The 14369-nt window shown below is 35.6% G+C and overlaps 1 protein-coding gene across 1 annotated transcript; it reads left to right on the top strand.

Moving 5' to 3' along the window:
• Positions 1-11146: 11146 nt before the first annotated feature.
• Positions 11147-11803, top strand: LOC147381697 (uncharacterized). The gene has a single exon (XM_086430074.1). The coding sequence runs from the start codon at positions 11147-11149 to the stop codon at positions 11801-11803; it is 657 nt and encodes a 218-aa protein (XP_086286200.1).
• Positions 11804-14369: the final 2566 nt, after the last annotated feature.

The raw sequence follows: 14369 nt of genomic DNA, 5'->3' as shown, positions 1-14369 counted from the left end.
GTCGAACGAGACCATATATATATTGTATAAGAGTTCAGTTCTTGGTTTGGTTTGGTTCTATATAATTTTGATTCAAGAACCGAACCAAATTGATCGATTCTCCATTTTTGTAACCCGGAATCAAATCGTAACTTGTTCCAAACCAAACCATTCCAAAGCTATTAGTTTGGTTTGGTTCTCAATTTGAACCGGACCAATTTGCACCCCTAGTTATAATAGTAAAGAAGAGAAAAACCTTTAATTAATTTATTCGACTACATCCAAAAAACTATTCAAATTACAAAAATATTTGTAGATACGTGGGCTTCGAAACCTTTGGGGGTTTGAATTCATCTACATAAGTTTAGGAATCGCCACCATTCAATTAAGGTATGAATGGGCACTATAAAAAGGGTTTTAAAATCTTTTTTTTTCTTTGGCTTGTAGTGATTCTCATATCCAAATGGACAGGAAAAATGTCTTTTTAGAGATTATTTGACAATGGGGTTTGATTGAGGGACAAGGAAGGTGTTAGGCACCATGTCTCTCCCATTCTAAGATGGTTGCCAATGATTGATCAATGGTGAAATTAAAAACTTATTTTTTTGGGTTTTAAAAATAGAGGAAGTTATTGAAAAATTTAGGAAAATTGACTATAATTTTGTTTTGAAAAATGAGCAAATTATGATGATGAGCAAACTCCTACTAGAAGTAGTGCTTGCTTCTAGTAGGAGCTTACTGGATTTTTTTTTTTTTTTTTTGTGAGTTTGGGACTTTAATGAAAATCTACATAGATTTCATCATTTATGGTTCTAAAGCTTCAAAATAAGTTTATGTGGTCATTTGAGAGACTTGTTTATTGATTTGATCATTTGGTGAGGTTCATGATTTGAACCACACCATATAGGAATTAAGACTACATGCATGAGATTTTGTCAATTTCTTGAATTGTTTTTGTTAACTTTAAATGTTAGATATAAGCTTATGAAAACCTATATTTTAACTTGTAGCCATTTTAAAAGTGGGCGTGTGTAAAGTGTATACATGTGATGGACTTATCAAGAAAAGATTACCTCCAATGAGGTTTTACTCTCTAGTTCTATTACCTTCGAAAGAAGCAAGATAAAAGATAATTATTTTAAAATTGAAATTACAAGGAATTAAAAGCATTTATGCTACAAAAATTAAATTGGATAAGAGTAAATAAAAGTAAAACAACCTAATCTAATACTCTCAATGAGCTTATTAAGGGAGATAATCTCTAGGAGAGATTACTCTCTCTCTCCCCAATCATCTAGACTAAAGATCTAAGAAATTACATTGAAAGTATGAAATTAAACTTGCAAATAGAAAAAATGCTTAAAATAAAAAGGGGATGATAACAAGGGGAAGATTAGAGGGGGAGAATTGAGGTTTTAAACCTACTTTAGTCTTCTTCTTTATTTTTTTTTTCTTTTATGAATTTTGGGAGAGATTAAGGAGGCTTAAGAGACTAGGGAAGGATTTAGGTAGAATTTTGGATCACCAAAATAAGTTCATTTCCTTTGTCTTGTAAGGGTCTTTTATTTATAGGATTTTAAGAAACCCTTGGGGATTAATTGGTCTTAATTCTTCAAGTTACAAATAATTTCACTAAAACATTCATTAAAAATCAAAATTATTCATCTCCTTAGCCTTGATGGTCTTTCACTTACCAATCATGATCATCAATGGGTAAGATGGTAAAAATCCGAAAGTTCTAGAAAATTCTTGATAGAGGTTAAAATGATCTTAAGACCTTGACCTTGAGTCAAATTGGAGAGAATTAACTCAAATGGTATGTAATTATGTGATTGACTTTTGGATTTTCTAAGTATTTTCTTTGAGAGAATCTTTAATAAAATAAGGATAGATTAGTCATTGGACACAAATTCTAGAGAATTCATTATTGTAAAAAAAAGTACCATGGGCATTAAAAGATAGTCAATTTACATTAAATGACATGAAAGCTCTTTGAATTTTCAAAAAGGTTAAAAGGGTAGAAAAAGGATTTGTCTTTGATGATTCTCAATAAACCAAAATTAGCGGAGGTAATTAATCTTAAGTGGAGACTAAACAAGACCTTAGGTCAAGATTAGGAGAATGAGTGGTTTACTAAAAGATCCAAGGTAGAAGAAATTATGAGGACTTTAGCATGGGTAGAAGTGGAATTAAGTAGAGATTATGAAATTATTTTTCTTGTTAAAATTCGAGCATATATGGAATTTGGATATACATTAAGTATAACTAAGGCAAATTAAACATAAGCATCATCAAAATCAAGGTTAAAACAAAAAATGGGTCTAGCCATATGTACCAAACTGTTAGGTTATTTTTATGATTGGTCGTTTGGTAGGTAGGGCCAGGCAAAAACTATCTTTTTATTAATTAAATCTGAATTTCTTAATTGGTTTGATTTGGATTCACTTGATTGATCAAAATTCTCTTGATTTGACTTTCGAAACTGGATTTGAACGAGCTCTCAAGCTATTCAATCAAATTGGGGTATTTACAACACCCTTAATATTTGCTAATTAAAATGGAAATGAGTTGAATATACCCCATGGAAGATATAGTAACTTGCATCTATGTTTTTAGTGAGACCGATATCTCATTGATGGTGAGAATTTAACCCAGGCTTTGGTATCATCACCCATAAACTTGACCATTTAAGTTACTTGGCACCTTTTAGTAAGTTGCATATTGAACCAACAAATTAAACATACCAATCTAGAACTTTTAAAATTACAAAAACACCCTCAGTACTTTTTACAATAACATGCATATGCAATTACAAAAATACCTAAATCAAAGATAAGGTAACCTGCATATTGAAATTACAAAATTACCCCTCATCAAAAAATATTAAATTCAAAAAATACCCATCAATACCTGTTACTGAAATATGCATATCATGAATTTATGAAAAATCCCATCAACGATACAGTAACTTGAATGCTGAAATTATAAAAAATACATCTCATCAAAGAAGCTATTGAAATTACAAAAATACCCCTCAATACATAAGACATATACTTAGGGTTATTTTCATAGTTGATTTGAGGGGTATTTTTTCTAAATTTAAAATTAATTAAGAAGTTCTTTGTAATTTTAGTATCTTTGAAGACGGATATTTTCATAAATTCATATGCATGTTACTGCAGCAAGTATTGACGGCTATTTTTCATAATTTGAATAATTTATTTGATAAGTGATACTTTTGAAATTTCAATATGCAAGTTAATGTAACCTTGATGAAAGATGTTTTCATAATTTCATATGCATTTACCGTATCAAGTGTTGAGTGCTATTTCTATACTTTGAATAACTTCTTTGATTGGGATCTTTTTGTATTTTGATATGCAAGTTAATGTAGATGAAGGGATTTCATAAATTCATATGCATGCTACTACTTACTAGGGCAAGTAATTCATTATCTTCTTATATTTTCTACATAGATATTGTTAGGATTCATGTAATTGCCTCCAATAACCAAATAGAATTCTATTATTTACAGGAACTATGAATGCAGGAGATAATGTGACACTAAATCTAGACAACAATGGTCACCTGTATATGCTTAATAGCATAGGTTCCAATATAAGGAATCTGAGTGATGGTGTGTTACCTTTTAATAATGAAAGAATGTTCTACCGCCTGACTATGGACGTAGATGGGATGTTCAGGTTGTATTCACAGAGTTTGGATCAAAATGGTGATTGGTTAATTAAGTGGAATTCTTCAAACCGTAAGTGTGATCCTAAAGGCCTTTGTGGCCTAAGTGGGTACTGTACTCTAATGGATCAAGAATCTCTATGCCTTTGTCCACCTGGATTCAATTACATTGATGATGCTGAAAAGACTCTGGGCTGTAAGAGCACCACTAATGCAGAAGGTTGTAGACACAGGGATGAACATATCAAATACACCATTTATACTTTAGTGCACGCTAGTTGGGAAGATGATTCATACTCCATCTTATCACCCACATCCGAAGAAGATTGCAACGAAGCCTGCACGAAGGACTGTAACTGTAAGATTGTGATATATACGAACTTTGAATTCAGAAAACAAAGACTCCCATTGAGATATGGGAAAAGAAATATAGATGAATCAAGCAAAGTTCTTATCAAGGTGATGAGTATCACCACAACAAGCAATGTAATAATTGGCATGAGTATTGTGGTTATTACTTTGGCTTTTATTATCATAGGGACTACTGGTGTTCTTATTTACAGACAATTACTTGTTTGGCCGTACAAAAAGATCCCAGATAAAGTGAACATCGAATTAAGTATAGGGATCTCTCTGCGAACATTTACTTATGATGAGCTCAAGAAAGCAACAAATGGCTTCAAAGAAGTGTTAGGTAGCGGATCTTTCGGAACAGTTTTTAAAGGTAGTTTATCGAACAATCAGACAGACGAGGCCATTGCTGTCAAGAGACTAGATAGAGTGTCAGATGAAAGAGAAAGGGAGTTTGAAACTGAGGTGAGAGTGATTGGGAGAACACATCACAGAAACCTAGTCCAATTGCTCGGTTACTGCCATGAAGGTCCCAATAGGCTTTTAGTTTACGAGTTCATGAGCAATGGATCACTCGCGAACTTCCTCTTTAATCCTAAAACACGCCTAAAATGGGATGAAAGAGTGGGAATTGCTTTGAACATAGCTAGAGGCATCTTATATCTACACGAAGAGTGCAAGACCCAGATCATCCATTGTGACATAAAGCCTCAGAACATACTCATGGATGAATACCATTGCCCAAAAATATCTGATTTTGGGTTGGCTAAGCTATTGAAGTTGGACCAAACGAGAAGCTATACTGTTATGAGAGGGACAAGAGGATATGTATCGCCCAAGTGGAACCAAAACGCGCCCATAACTGTTAAGACAGATGTGTACAGCTTCGGGATTGTGTTGCTGGAGATCATATGTTGTCGAAGAAATTTGGACATGAAGCTGCCTGAGAAAGAAATGGTTCTTGCCGATTGGGTGTTTGAGTGTTTACGGAATGGTGAGGTTTGTAAGTTAGTGAGTGATGAAGAGGTGGACAAGAATAGGTTGGAAAGAATGGTGAAGGTGGCTCTGTTGTGCATCCAAGACGACCCTTTGATCCGTCTTCCCATGAAGACTGTGGTCCTGATGCTGGAAGGGACTATAGATATCCCATCTCCTAGGATGTGAAGAGAATTTCCGTAATTTTTTCAGTAGTCTTCCTGTTAAGAATTCATTGCTCAGTAGGATTATAATTTACAATTATGATTTTTCTTCTAAGCAAGCATAAGAGAATGTATATTAATAAAAGAATGGGAAAAATCCCAAATACAAATTTCTAATATTACGGAGAACCATAAGATCTCCCATAAAATAATTTTTGGCTAGAAAAGGAAGATTAGCACTTGAATCATAGAACGATGTAAGTAGAGGGATGGGATGCGAGTGCGTCTGCGACAAAAGTTTCTTCTCTAAAGATAAGTTTTATACCCAATGGATTCGTTCTAGCAATTTTCTGCATTTGTAGGCGATGAGATCCAATAACCAAGATAGCCCCTTCCTTTTAGCACTTCCACCACCAACTTAGAGTTAGAATCTATCCTTAAACTTGGACCTCGCAACGGGATTAAACTCAATCCTTGTAATAGATCTTTAAACTCAGCCATATTGTTAGTTGCCTAACCAATGTGAATGCGAAAATAGAAAATTTGTTAGCCATGTTGTGAATCTTTATTATAGATCACCAAGTTGACAAATATGTTGGACTATTCTAATTGTTAATCTAAATTAATAATGAAATGATTCTTGGACTGTCTAGTAAGGGATTATAACATCTGACTTATCATCAATGAGAAGCCATTAATTACAGCACTTTTGAGTTTGGTAATGGTGATGTGTAAGAAGATTACTTTTTTTCTGCACTAAATAATTTAAGCGGATTTTGAATCAGAGATATAAATTTCAGCAAAGGTAGTTCAGGTTTGGTAATAGAGGTTGAAGCGAAGAGGTTTGAGTTTATGCAGTGTTGGGGGTGACGAATCAAAGAGGGGTGGAGGTAAGAAAGCTCAGAAGAAACTGGGATTCAAGGCTAAACCTTCTGGAGAATGAAGGTCTTTGGTTGTGCAAGGCATTAGATTCTGAAAATCCATTCACGAGCAAATCAGTAAAGGATGTAAGATTAGTATTGGCTACAAAAGATACGAATACGGGGTATTTTCCTTAAATCCAAAGCTTCTCAGATAAAGCAAAGATTTAAATAGTGATTTTTCTAGAAGGACCAAAAAAAAAAAAAAATTGGAAATGGGTGGGGGGGCAGGAAACTTCTTCCAGGGGGTTGCTCGGAGGTTGAGAAAGGGTGGGCGATTAGAAAAATTCACAGGGAAACCCTCCTTCAGCAGAGAAAATCACTTTTTCTATTGAAACTTTACGAAAATGCAAATAATCACTTCTACTATTGATTGTACCAAAGATTATGCATTCCCAAACTGTACAAAAGGGACAATTCAATAATAAATTGTAGACAATTACTCCTAATCACAAATAAGACAAAAAATTTGTTAACCTGACCTTAGTCCCACATGAGAACTAAACATCATGGTATGCAACTAATATGTCTGAAATAGGTGATGAGGCACAGAAGTTCCTATATATAAATAAGTTCAGTTGACTTAGACGTAAGGGGTCATTATTTATTATGGATAAGAAAACACGATATAAGAAATGTGAGATAATAAAGGGAGTTCTATTGATAAAGCATTTGAGCTACCAACAAATGAAAGATATCAATGTCCATGCATGGTTTAAAGTCTTAGTCAGTTGAAAGCCAATGAAATCAAAGCTTCACTTAAAGAAGTCATGTAGGAACATTGAGTAGATGAAACAAGACCAAGGTAAAACTTGTCTCCTTAATATCCCGAAAATCAAACCTAGTTTCTGATTGAGATCTCCAAATTCCTAAATCTTGTAGAACAGATTTCATCCTCTCCAAGCTTTGATATCCTCATTTTGATGTTCTATGACTAAGCTCTAGAACTTGGGATTTAACCAACCTCGACAAACATTAATACCATAAATATTGCTTGTTCGTGGAATGTATGTCCTCTAGTTGTCTAGTTCTTAATCAAGAAAATAGCTAACATTCAAAGAACTAGTCACAAATGAAATTCCTGACCATCAGAACTAAGAGCAATGACTAAATTAAGAATATCTATTTTACTATTGGAAGAAGCAAAATCTTCAATCAAAATCATGGATTCCTAATGGAAGTATGCATATTCTGTGGTGTTATCACGTGGTAGGTTTACTGTTATCAAACTCATAAAATGGGAAAAAAATCAAAAATCAAAATAACATCTTAATCCACTCCAAATCAAAGAAAAAGCAGGAACAAACTCAACCACATTGGACTATTTGAATTAATTTGTGCTCAAGTACCTGCAGAAGAACGTTAAACTCTCCTCCATACACCATGAGTTGAACACAGCATACACAAACATTAAATTTAAGTGTTGGTTAAAATCTTCTGGACACAACTCAAATGAAAATATAAATTCACATTATGATTGTATGAATTAAAATTTTCATAGAATTTGTGGGAATATAACAGAGGAAGAGAAAGAACTATGGAGGTGCTGGATTTTGGGTTCAGGCTTCGAAGAATCTACCTTATTTTTTAAAGTCTTTTCTTTGTTAGCAGTTTAATTGATGTTCTGACATTGACAAATTTTGTGTCATCCACTGAAAATCATTTTTATTTATTTGCAAAATTGCACCTTGTACATGATCTTGATTTCGTGGGAGATGATCAATTTAACTGATATTTTACGATTTCTGATATCTTTTAGATAAATGAATAAGGCATTATCATGCCGAAAGGGTTAGATTCGAAGCTCACAAAAAACTTCGCTGTTGTTGGCAACCCAAATCTTAAAACAAATTGGGTCACCGTGATAGCATTGACCAGTTCATAATATCAAACACACCTACACAGTTCTCTAAAAAATCCTGTTTTTTGTGTGAGTGGGGTCTGTTTCTAGTGATGCTGACTTCACAAACCAATCACTAATACACAATATTTCCTCCAAATTTGCCACCTTTTTATTTATTTCCTAGTTAATTGATGATGATAATGAAGTAGGAGAAGTAGATGAAATGGCTCCCAAAAGGGTAATTAAGGGCAACCCACTCATAGCTGAATTATTTTGTCTCATGTAGGTTAAAAGTTTTGGAATGAGCTGATTATTGGTGTGGATGATCTCTATGATGAGTAAATCATCCTCAAAAAATCAACCCATTCCGGAACTTCTAACTCCATCAAAACTGGCTTTAAAAAAAATATGATTTACGGTCCTTGAACTTGTTTTAATTGGGGTAGAAATTTCAGAATGGGCTGATTTTTTTATGAGCATGATCTTCACATCAGCGAAAATCAGCTCAATTTTTAATTCATGTAAGACAAAATAATTTGGCTATGGTGGGAGTTCCCCTTATTAATTCGTGGGTGCTTTTATAATCACCCCTCTCAAAATTTATTATTATTTATATTTCTAAATTTGCACACACTCTCTCTCTTAGGAATTTTTACAAACGGTTGGTGCACATTTGTCTTAAGGAAAGACAGATGAAGGAAAAACTTCGAAATCAGAAAAATAAATAAATAAATAAATAGAATTGCAGATTTTTCAAACTAAATTCTTTCTAAAAACATAACCTCTTTAACCCAAACTAAAATCAACAAAAAAATAATAAATAGAAATGCACACTCTCTGATGTTATCTGCAACACCATATTATGTTATTTATTTTGAAAATAACATTGAACAATTAAGATTTTCTCCGATTGATGTGAGAACATCCATTGAACTGAGAAAATAACCCCATGTATTGCTGATTTTATATTTATTTTGAAAAAAGAAAAAAAAATCAGTTCTCTATAAATGATTTAAAAAAAAAAAAAACAGAGAGAGAGAGAGAGAGAGTAAACGTAGAGATTAAACCCAAGAACGAAACCTCTGCGTAGATTTCCTTAAAACCTCTTGGCAGAACTCCAATCCTCCTTCGAAAGCAACTGTGGTGTAAGTCTAGTGTAGCAAGAATCTGTTTAAAAATCACTTTTGTGGGTGTGCTTCAAATTGAAGAAATTGTTTGATAGATTAGGATTTTTTAAGAAGCAATTGATATTTGATAAGAGGGTCGATGGTGAGTCTAGATTTCTACAATCGGGAAAGAAACAAATAGTAATGCATGTTTCAGCGACGGCCACAACCTTTATACGTCGCTATATCATCTTTCAACGACAGCCACTGGTAGAATCCTGAGATAAAAACAGAGTGGCGGTTTCTCAACTAGAAAGTGTTCACTCTTTCAATACTCTGTTGACGTGGTAGGGATTCGGAGCCATAGATCTTTTCCTCGAGATACACAACTGCTCATCAAAATAAGAGTCGTGGTAACGGACTCCCCCATGTGGTATACTCCCCATGTGGTATACTCAAAATAATCTCCTAACCTGGTTGTGTATCCTGAGGCAAGAAATTCATGTTTCTATCACATACAAACGTCAGGAGAGTATTTTGAGAATGACACGTGGGAAAGTAAAAAAATAATTACTCAATATAATACGAAGAACAATTCCAACGCAAATAGGCATATCTATTGGGAATATTTGCTAGGCATTTTACCGTGGAGAATGGTTTTGCCTATTCAAGGGGGGTCTTCACTCCAACCGTATTAACCAAAATGACTTTTCACAAATTTCGTTTTAATAAAATATTTCCCAACTACTATCATTTTTTACCACCAACAAATAGAGAGAGAGAAACTTACCATCTTCTTGTGGGTCTCTCAATTTCTCTCTCTCTAAAATATTCCAAATTAGAGAATCAGAACTTGAGTATATTGAAATGCTATCAAAGGATTCTGGCTATATAAAATAACAGTTGGGAGAGGTTATAGAGCCCAAACCCTTGTGCATTAGAATTGTTCTAAATAATTATAGATAAATCTTTAAAATTTGTGAGACAATACCTCTTTAAATAAGCTACAAAATTGAACTACCTTCCTAATAGTAACGATAACCCTAAGGCTTAAAATGGGTAGGGTTCGTCGTGTATGGATCCCACCCAATTGAATTAATTGTTTTGGGTCAAACAAGTCAGATACTTTTAAACCACCTCTCACACACACGTGTATCAATTTATTTTAAGAAAAATCTCTAAAAGTGGCCAAAAGGGGGCTTTAACTCAAGACCTTTCCTTTTCGGATGAAAGTCTTGGCCATTATGCCCAACACTTGTTGGTTGAAGATATATATCTTTAAAAAAATATATACAATTTTCAAAGTAATATATCATTTGAATCTAAGTGGATATAGAGATGGATCTGTATCCGACCCGGATCTAACTTAAGTTAAGGGACAATAACCCACATACAACCCTTTTTTTATTTGGATATATTAGAAAGAATCAAACTCGCTAATTCAGATTTGGAACACTGTTAAAATTCAACACCAACCCAAATTAGGAAAAGCCCACATTTATTGTCCAAGCCCAATAGTTATTTATAGCCCAATTTCTAGAATCTTCCTAGAGAAAACTCTAGATGTCTTTAGATAAGAGAAAAATAGAAGATTCTAGAATTATAGATATTTTGGTAGAAAACTCTAGACTAATAGATATTTTTAGAAAGTTCTAGATGACAAAATTGTAACCACTAGATTAAGAATGTGTTGGCACAATCCTAACCATTAGTTAAGGAGGTGCCACTAGTATAAATAGGGGTGAGTCCTCTCATTTTGTAATCAAGTAGTTAGAAACAAGTTGAAAAATAAGTTGTGAGTAAGAGGTCTTGAGAGGTTGTAAAAAGTGTGAGTGTTTGTAAAAGTGTGTTTTTCTTAATAGAGTGTTATTTTCTTCTTCAACTTGTGAGTGATATCTTTATTGAGGGTATAGTACAAGTCAATTGTTTACTTGTTTATATCCAACATTTGTGCATTTAGAGTCGAGTACTCTAGATTTTTTCCTCAACAATTGGTATCAGAGTCAGGTTGCCAAGGATCGATTTTGGTGGAGTTATCTTGAGTCGTGAGGAGTTTACTACTCTACAAGATCGTTAGTCAAGTTTGTTCCGTTCAGTCGAAGCTCTGTCAGCACGATGGGTGACCTTCAAGTAGTTGGAGGAATCAAGAAGCTCAATAACCAAAACTACAACACGTGGGCAACATGCATGGAGTCTTACCTACAAGGTCAAGACCTTTCGGAGATTATCGGTGGTAGTGAAGTTACACAACCGACAACAGAAGATGCCAATGGCATCTTGAGAAAATGGAAGATTAAAGCAGGCAAGGCGATGTTTGCTTTAAAGACTACAATTGAAGAAGAAATGTTAGAGCACATTCGAGATGCCAAAACACCGAAAGAAGCATGGGATACCTTCGCTACACTCTTTTCAAAGAAGAACGATATAAAATTACAACTTCTCGAGAACGAGTTGCTATCAATGGCGCAACGTGATATGACGATCGCCCAATACTTTCATAAGATGAAGTCGATATGCCGTGAAATTTCAAAGTTAGATCCGAATGCTGCTATTGGAGAAACCAAGATAAAAAGAATAATTATCCATGGTTTGCGACCCGAATACCGAGGCTTTATTGCTGCAGTACAAGGATGGCCGACACAACCATCACTTGTTGAGTTCGAAAATTTGCTTGTTGGTCAAGAAGCTTTGGCTAAGCAAATGGGAGGAGTCTTGTTGAAGGATAAGGAAGAAGCACTTTACACAAGCAAAAGTAAAGGTAGCTTCAAGTAGTACGTCAGAGGTGGATCTAAAACGAATGGTGACAAGATAAGAGGTCATCAAAGAGAGGGAGGCTCTCGTCCAGGGGGAGCTTCAAAGAATCACGGTAATAGTAGAAGGTTCGAAGGCGATTGCTACAACTGCGGGAAGAAGGGCCACATGGCGAAAGACTGTTGGTCTAAGAAAAAACATGCTGAAAGTAATGCTGCTACTTCCAGTTCTAAAGAGAAAATTGAAGATGAATGGGATGCTGAAGCATCGTTTGTAAAGGAAGAAGAAGAAGTAGCTCTTACAGCTACATCTGAACGGATTGACTACGAGAATGACTGGATCGTAGACTCGGGGTGCTCAAATCACATGACAGGTGATAGACAGAAGTTGCAAAACTTGTCTAAGTACAAGGGAAGTCGTGTGGTGGTGACAGCTGACAACTCAAAGTTACCGATAGCTCACATCGGTAAGACGATAGTCACACCTCGTTATAATTCTAACCAGGTGCCACTTCAAGATGTCTACCATGTTCCAAGAATGAAGAAAAATTTGTTATCCGTAGCTCAATTAACATCATCAGGCTACTATGTCTTGTTCGGTCCCCAAGATGTGAAGGTATATCGTGACATCAAAATCTCAGAAAAGCCAACGATGGAGGGACGACGATTGGAGTTAATTTACGTAATGTCAGCAGAGTCTGCATATGTAGACAAGACAAGAAGGAACGAGACAGCAGATTTGTGGCACATGCGGTTGAGTTATGTTAGCTATTCCAAGTTAAATGTGATGGTAAAGAAGTCGATGCTTAAGGGACTTCCTCAGCTTGACGTGAGAACAGACACGGTCTGTGCAGGATGCCAGTATGGTAAAGCACATCAATTGCCATACGAGAAATCGAAGTTTAAAGCAAAGGAACCATTAGAGTTAGTTCACTCCGATGTGTTCGGGCCAGTCAAGCAACCATCAGTCGGTGGAATGCGGTACATGGTAACCTTCATTGATGACTTCTCTAGGTATGTGTGGGTTTTCTTTATGAAAGAAAAATCTGAAACTTTTTCAAAGTTTAAAGAGTTCAAAGAGATAGTTGAAAGAGAAGTAGGAAAGAAGATCCGTTGCTTGCGCACAGACAACGGAGGAGAATATAGCTCGAACGAGTTCTCTCTATACCTACGAGAATGCAAAATACGTCGTCAGTATACATGTGCCAATACACCACAACAGAATGGTGTAGCAGAAAGAAAGAACCGGCATCTTGCAGAAACTTGTCGGAGTATGCTACATGCAAAGAATGTACCGGGAAGATTTTGGGCCGAAGCTATGAGAACAGCAGCCCATGTGATCAACAAACTTCCTCAACCAAGGTTAGAGTTTGTTTCACCCTTTGAGAAACTGTGGGACATAAAGCCTACAGTTAGCTACTTTCGAGTATTCGGATGTGTATGCTATGTATTTGTTCCTAATCATTTACGTAGCAAGTTCGATAAGAAAGCAGTCAGATGTATCTTTGTTGGATACGATAATCAGATAAAGGGGTGGAGATGTTGTGATCCTACAACTGGAAGGTGTTATACATCGCGAGATGTGGTATTCGACGAAGCATCTTCTTGGTGGTCCTCAGGAAAAGAGGTGTTGCCAGACTCAAGAGAATTCGAAGACAAACTACAACAAAAGATGGAGGAGCACACTGTCAACATTCAACCAAGTTCAGATGAGGCTGGAGATCTGCATGACAGTGACGGTGATCAAGAGTTGGCCCAGAATCCTTGGGAAACTGGTGTATATCAACTAGAAGATCATCCTGAAGAAACAGAAGTATCAACTCCACAGTCACAACTAAGAAGGTCAAACAGAATTCGTAAACCAAATCCCAAATATGCCAATGCAGCCATAGTTGAAGAAGCAACTGCTAAAGAACCTGAGATATTTGAAGAAGTCACAGCATTAAAGCAAAATCAGACCTGGGATCTGGTGCCAAAGCCAAAAGATGTGAAACCCATATCCTGCAAATGGGTTTACAAGATAAAGCGCCGTCCAAATGGATCAATTGAGAGGTATAAGGCTAGACTGGTGGCTCGAGGGTTTTCTCAACAATATGGGCTAGACTATGATGAAACGTTTAGTCCGGTGGCGAAACTTACAACTGTACGAGTCCTACTAGCACTTGCAGCCACCAAAGATTGGAACCTGTGGCAGATGGATGTGAAGAATGCCTTTCTACACGGGGAGTTAGATCGAGAGATCTATATGATCCAGCCAACAGGTTTTCAGAACCAAGATCATCCTGAGTATGTGTGTAAGCTGCGAAAGGCACTCTACGGATTAAAACAAGCACCAAGGGCATGGTACGGTAAGATTTCTGAATTTCTTACTCAAGGTGGCTATTCAGTAACACCTGCAGATTCGAGTTTGTTTGTTAAAGCTAATGGAGGAAAGTTAGCTATCGTGCTTGTGTACGTGGATGATTTAATCATAACGGGTAATGATGAGGCAGAAATCCTTCGAACAAAGGAGAATCTATCTGTTCGTTTCCAAATGAAAGAACTTGGACAACTCAAGCACTTCCTTGGTTTAGAAGTTGATCGTACAC

The sequence above is a fragment of the Akebia trifoliata genome, unplaced genomic scaffold (genome assembly GCF_017979445.1).
Source record: "Akebia trifoliata isolate Shusen 1 unplaced genomic scaffold, ASM1797944v1 Contig00295, whole genome shotgun sequence".
NCBI lineage: Eukaryota > Viridiplantae > Streptophyta > Magnoliopsida > Ranunculales > Lardizabalaceae > Akebia > Akebia trifoliata.
This window is presented reverse-complemented; position numbering and strand designations above follow the sequence as displayed.

What these genes read in the sequence shown, in the direction of transcription:
- LOC147381697 (XM_086430074.1), top strand. Translation starts at nt 11,147, where the DNA reads ATGGGTGACCTTCAAGTAGTTGGAGGAATCAAGAAGCTCAATAACCAA.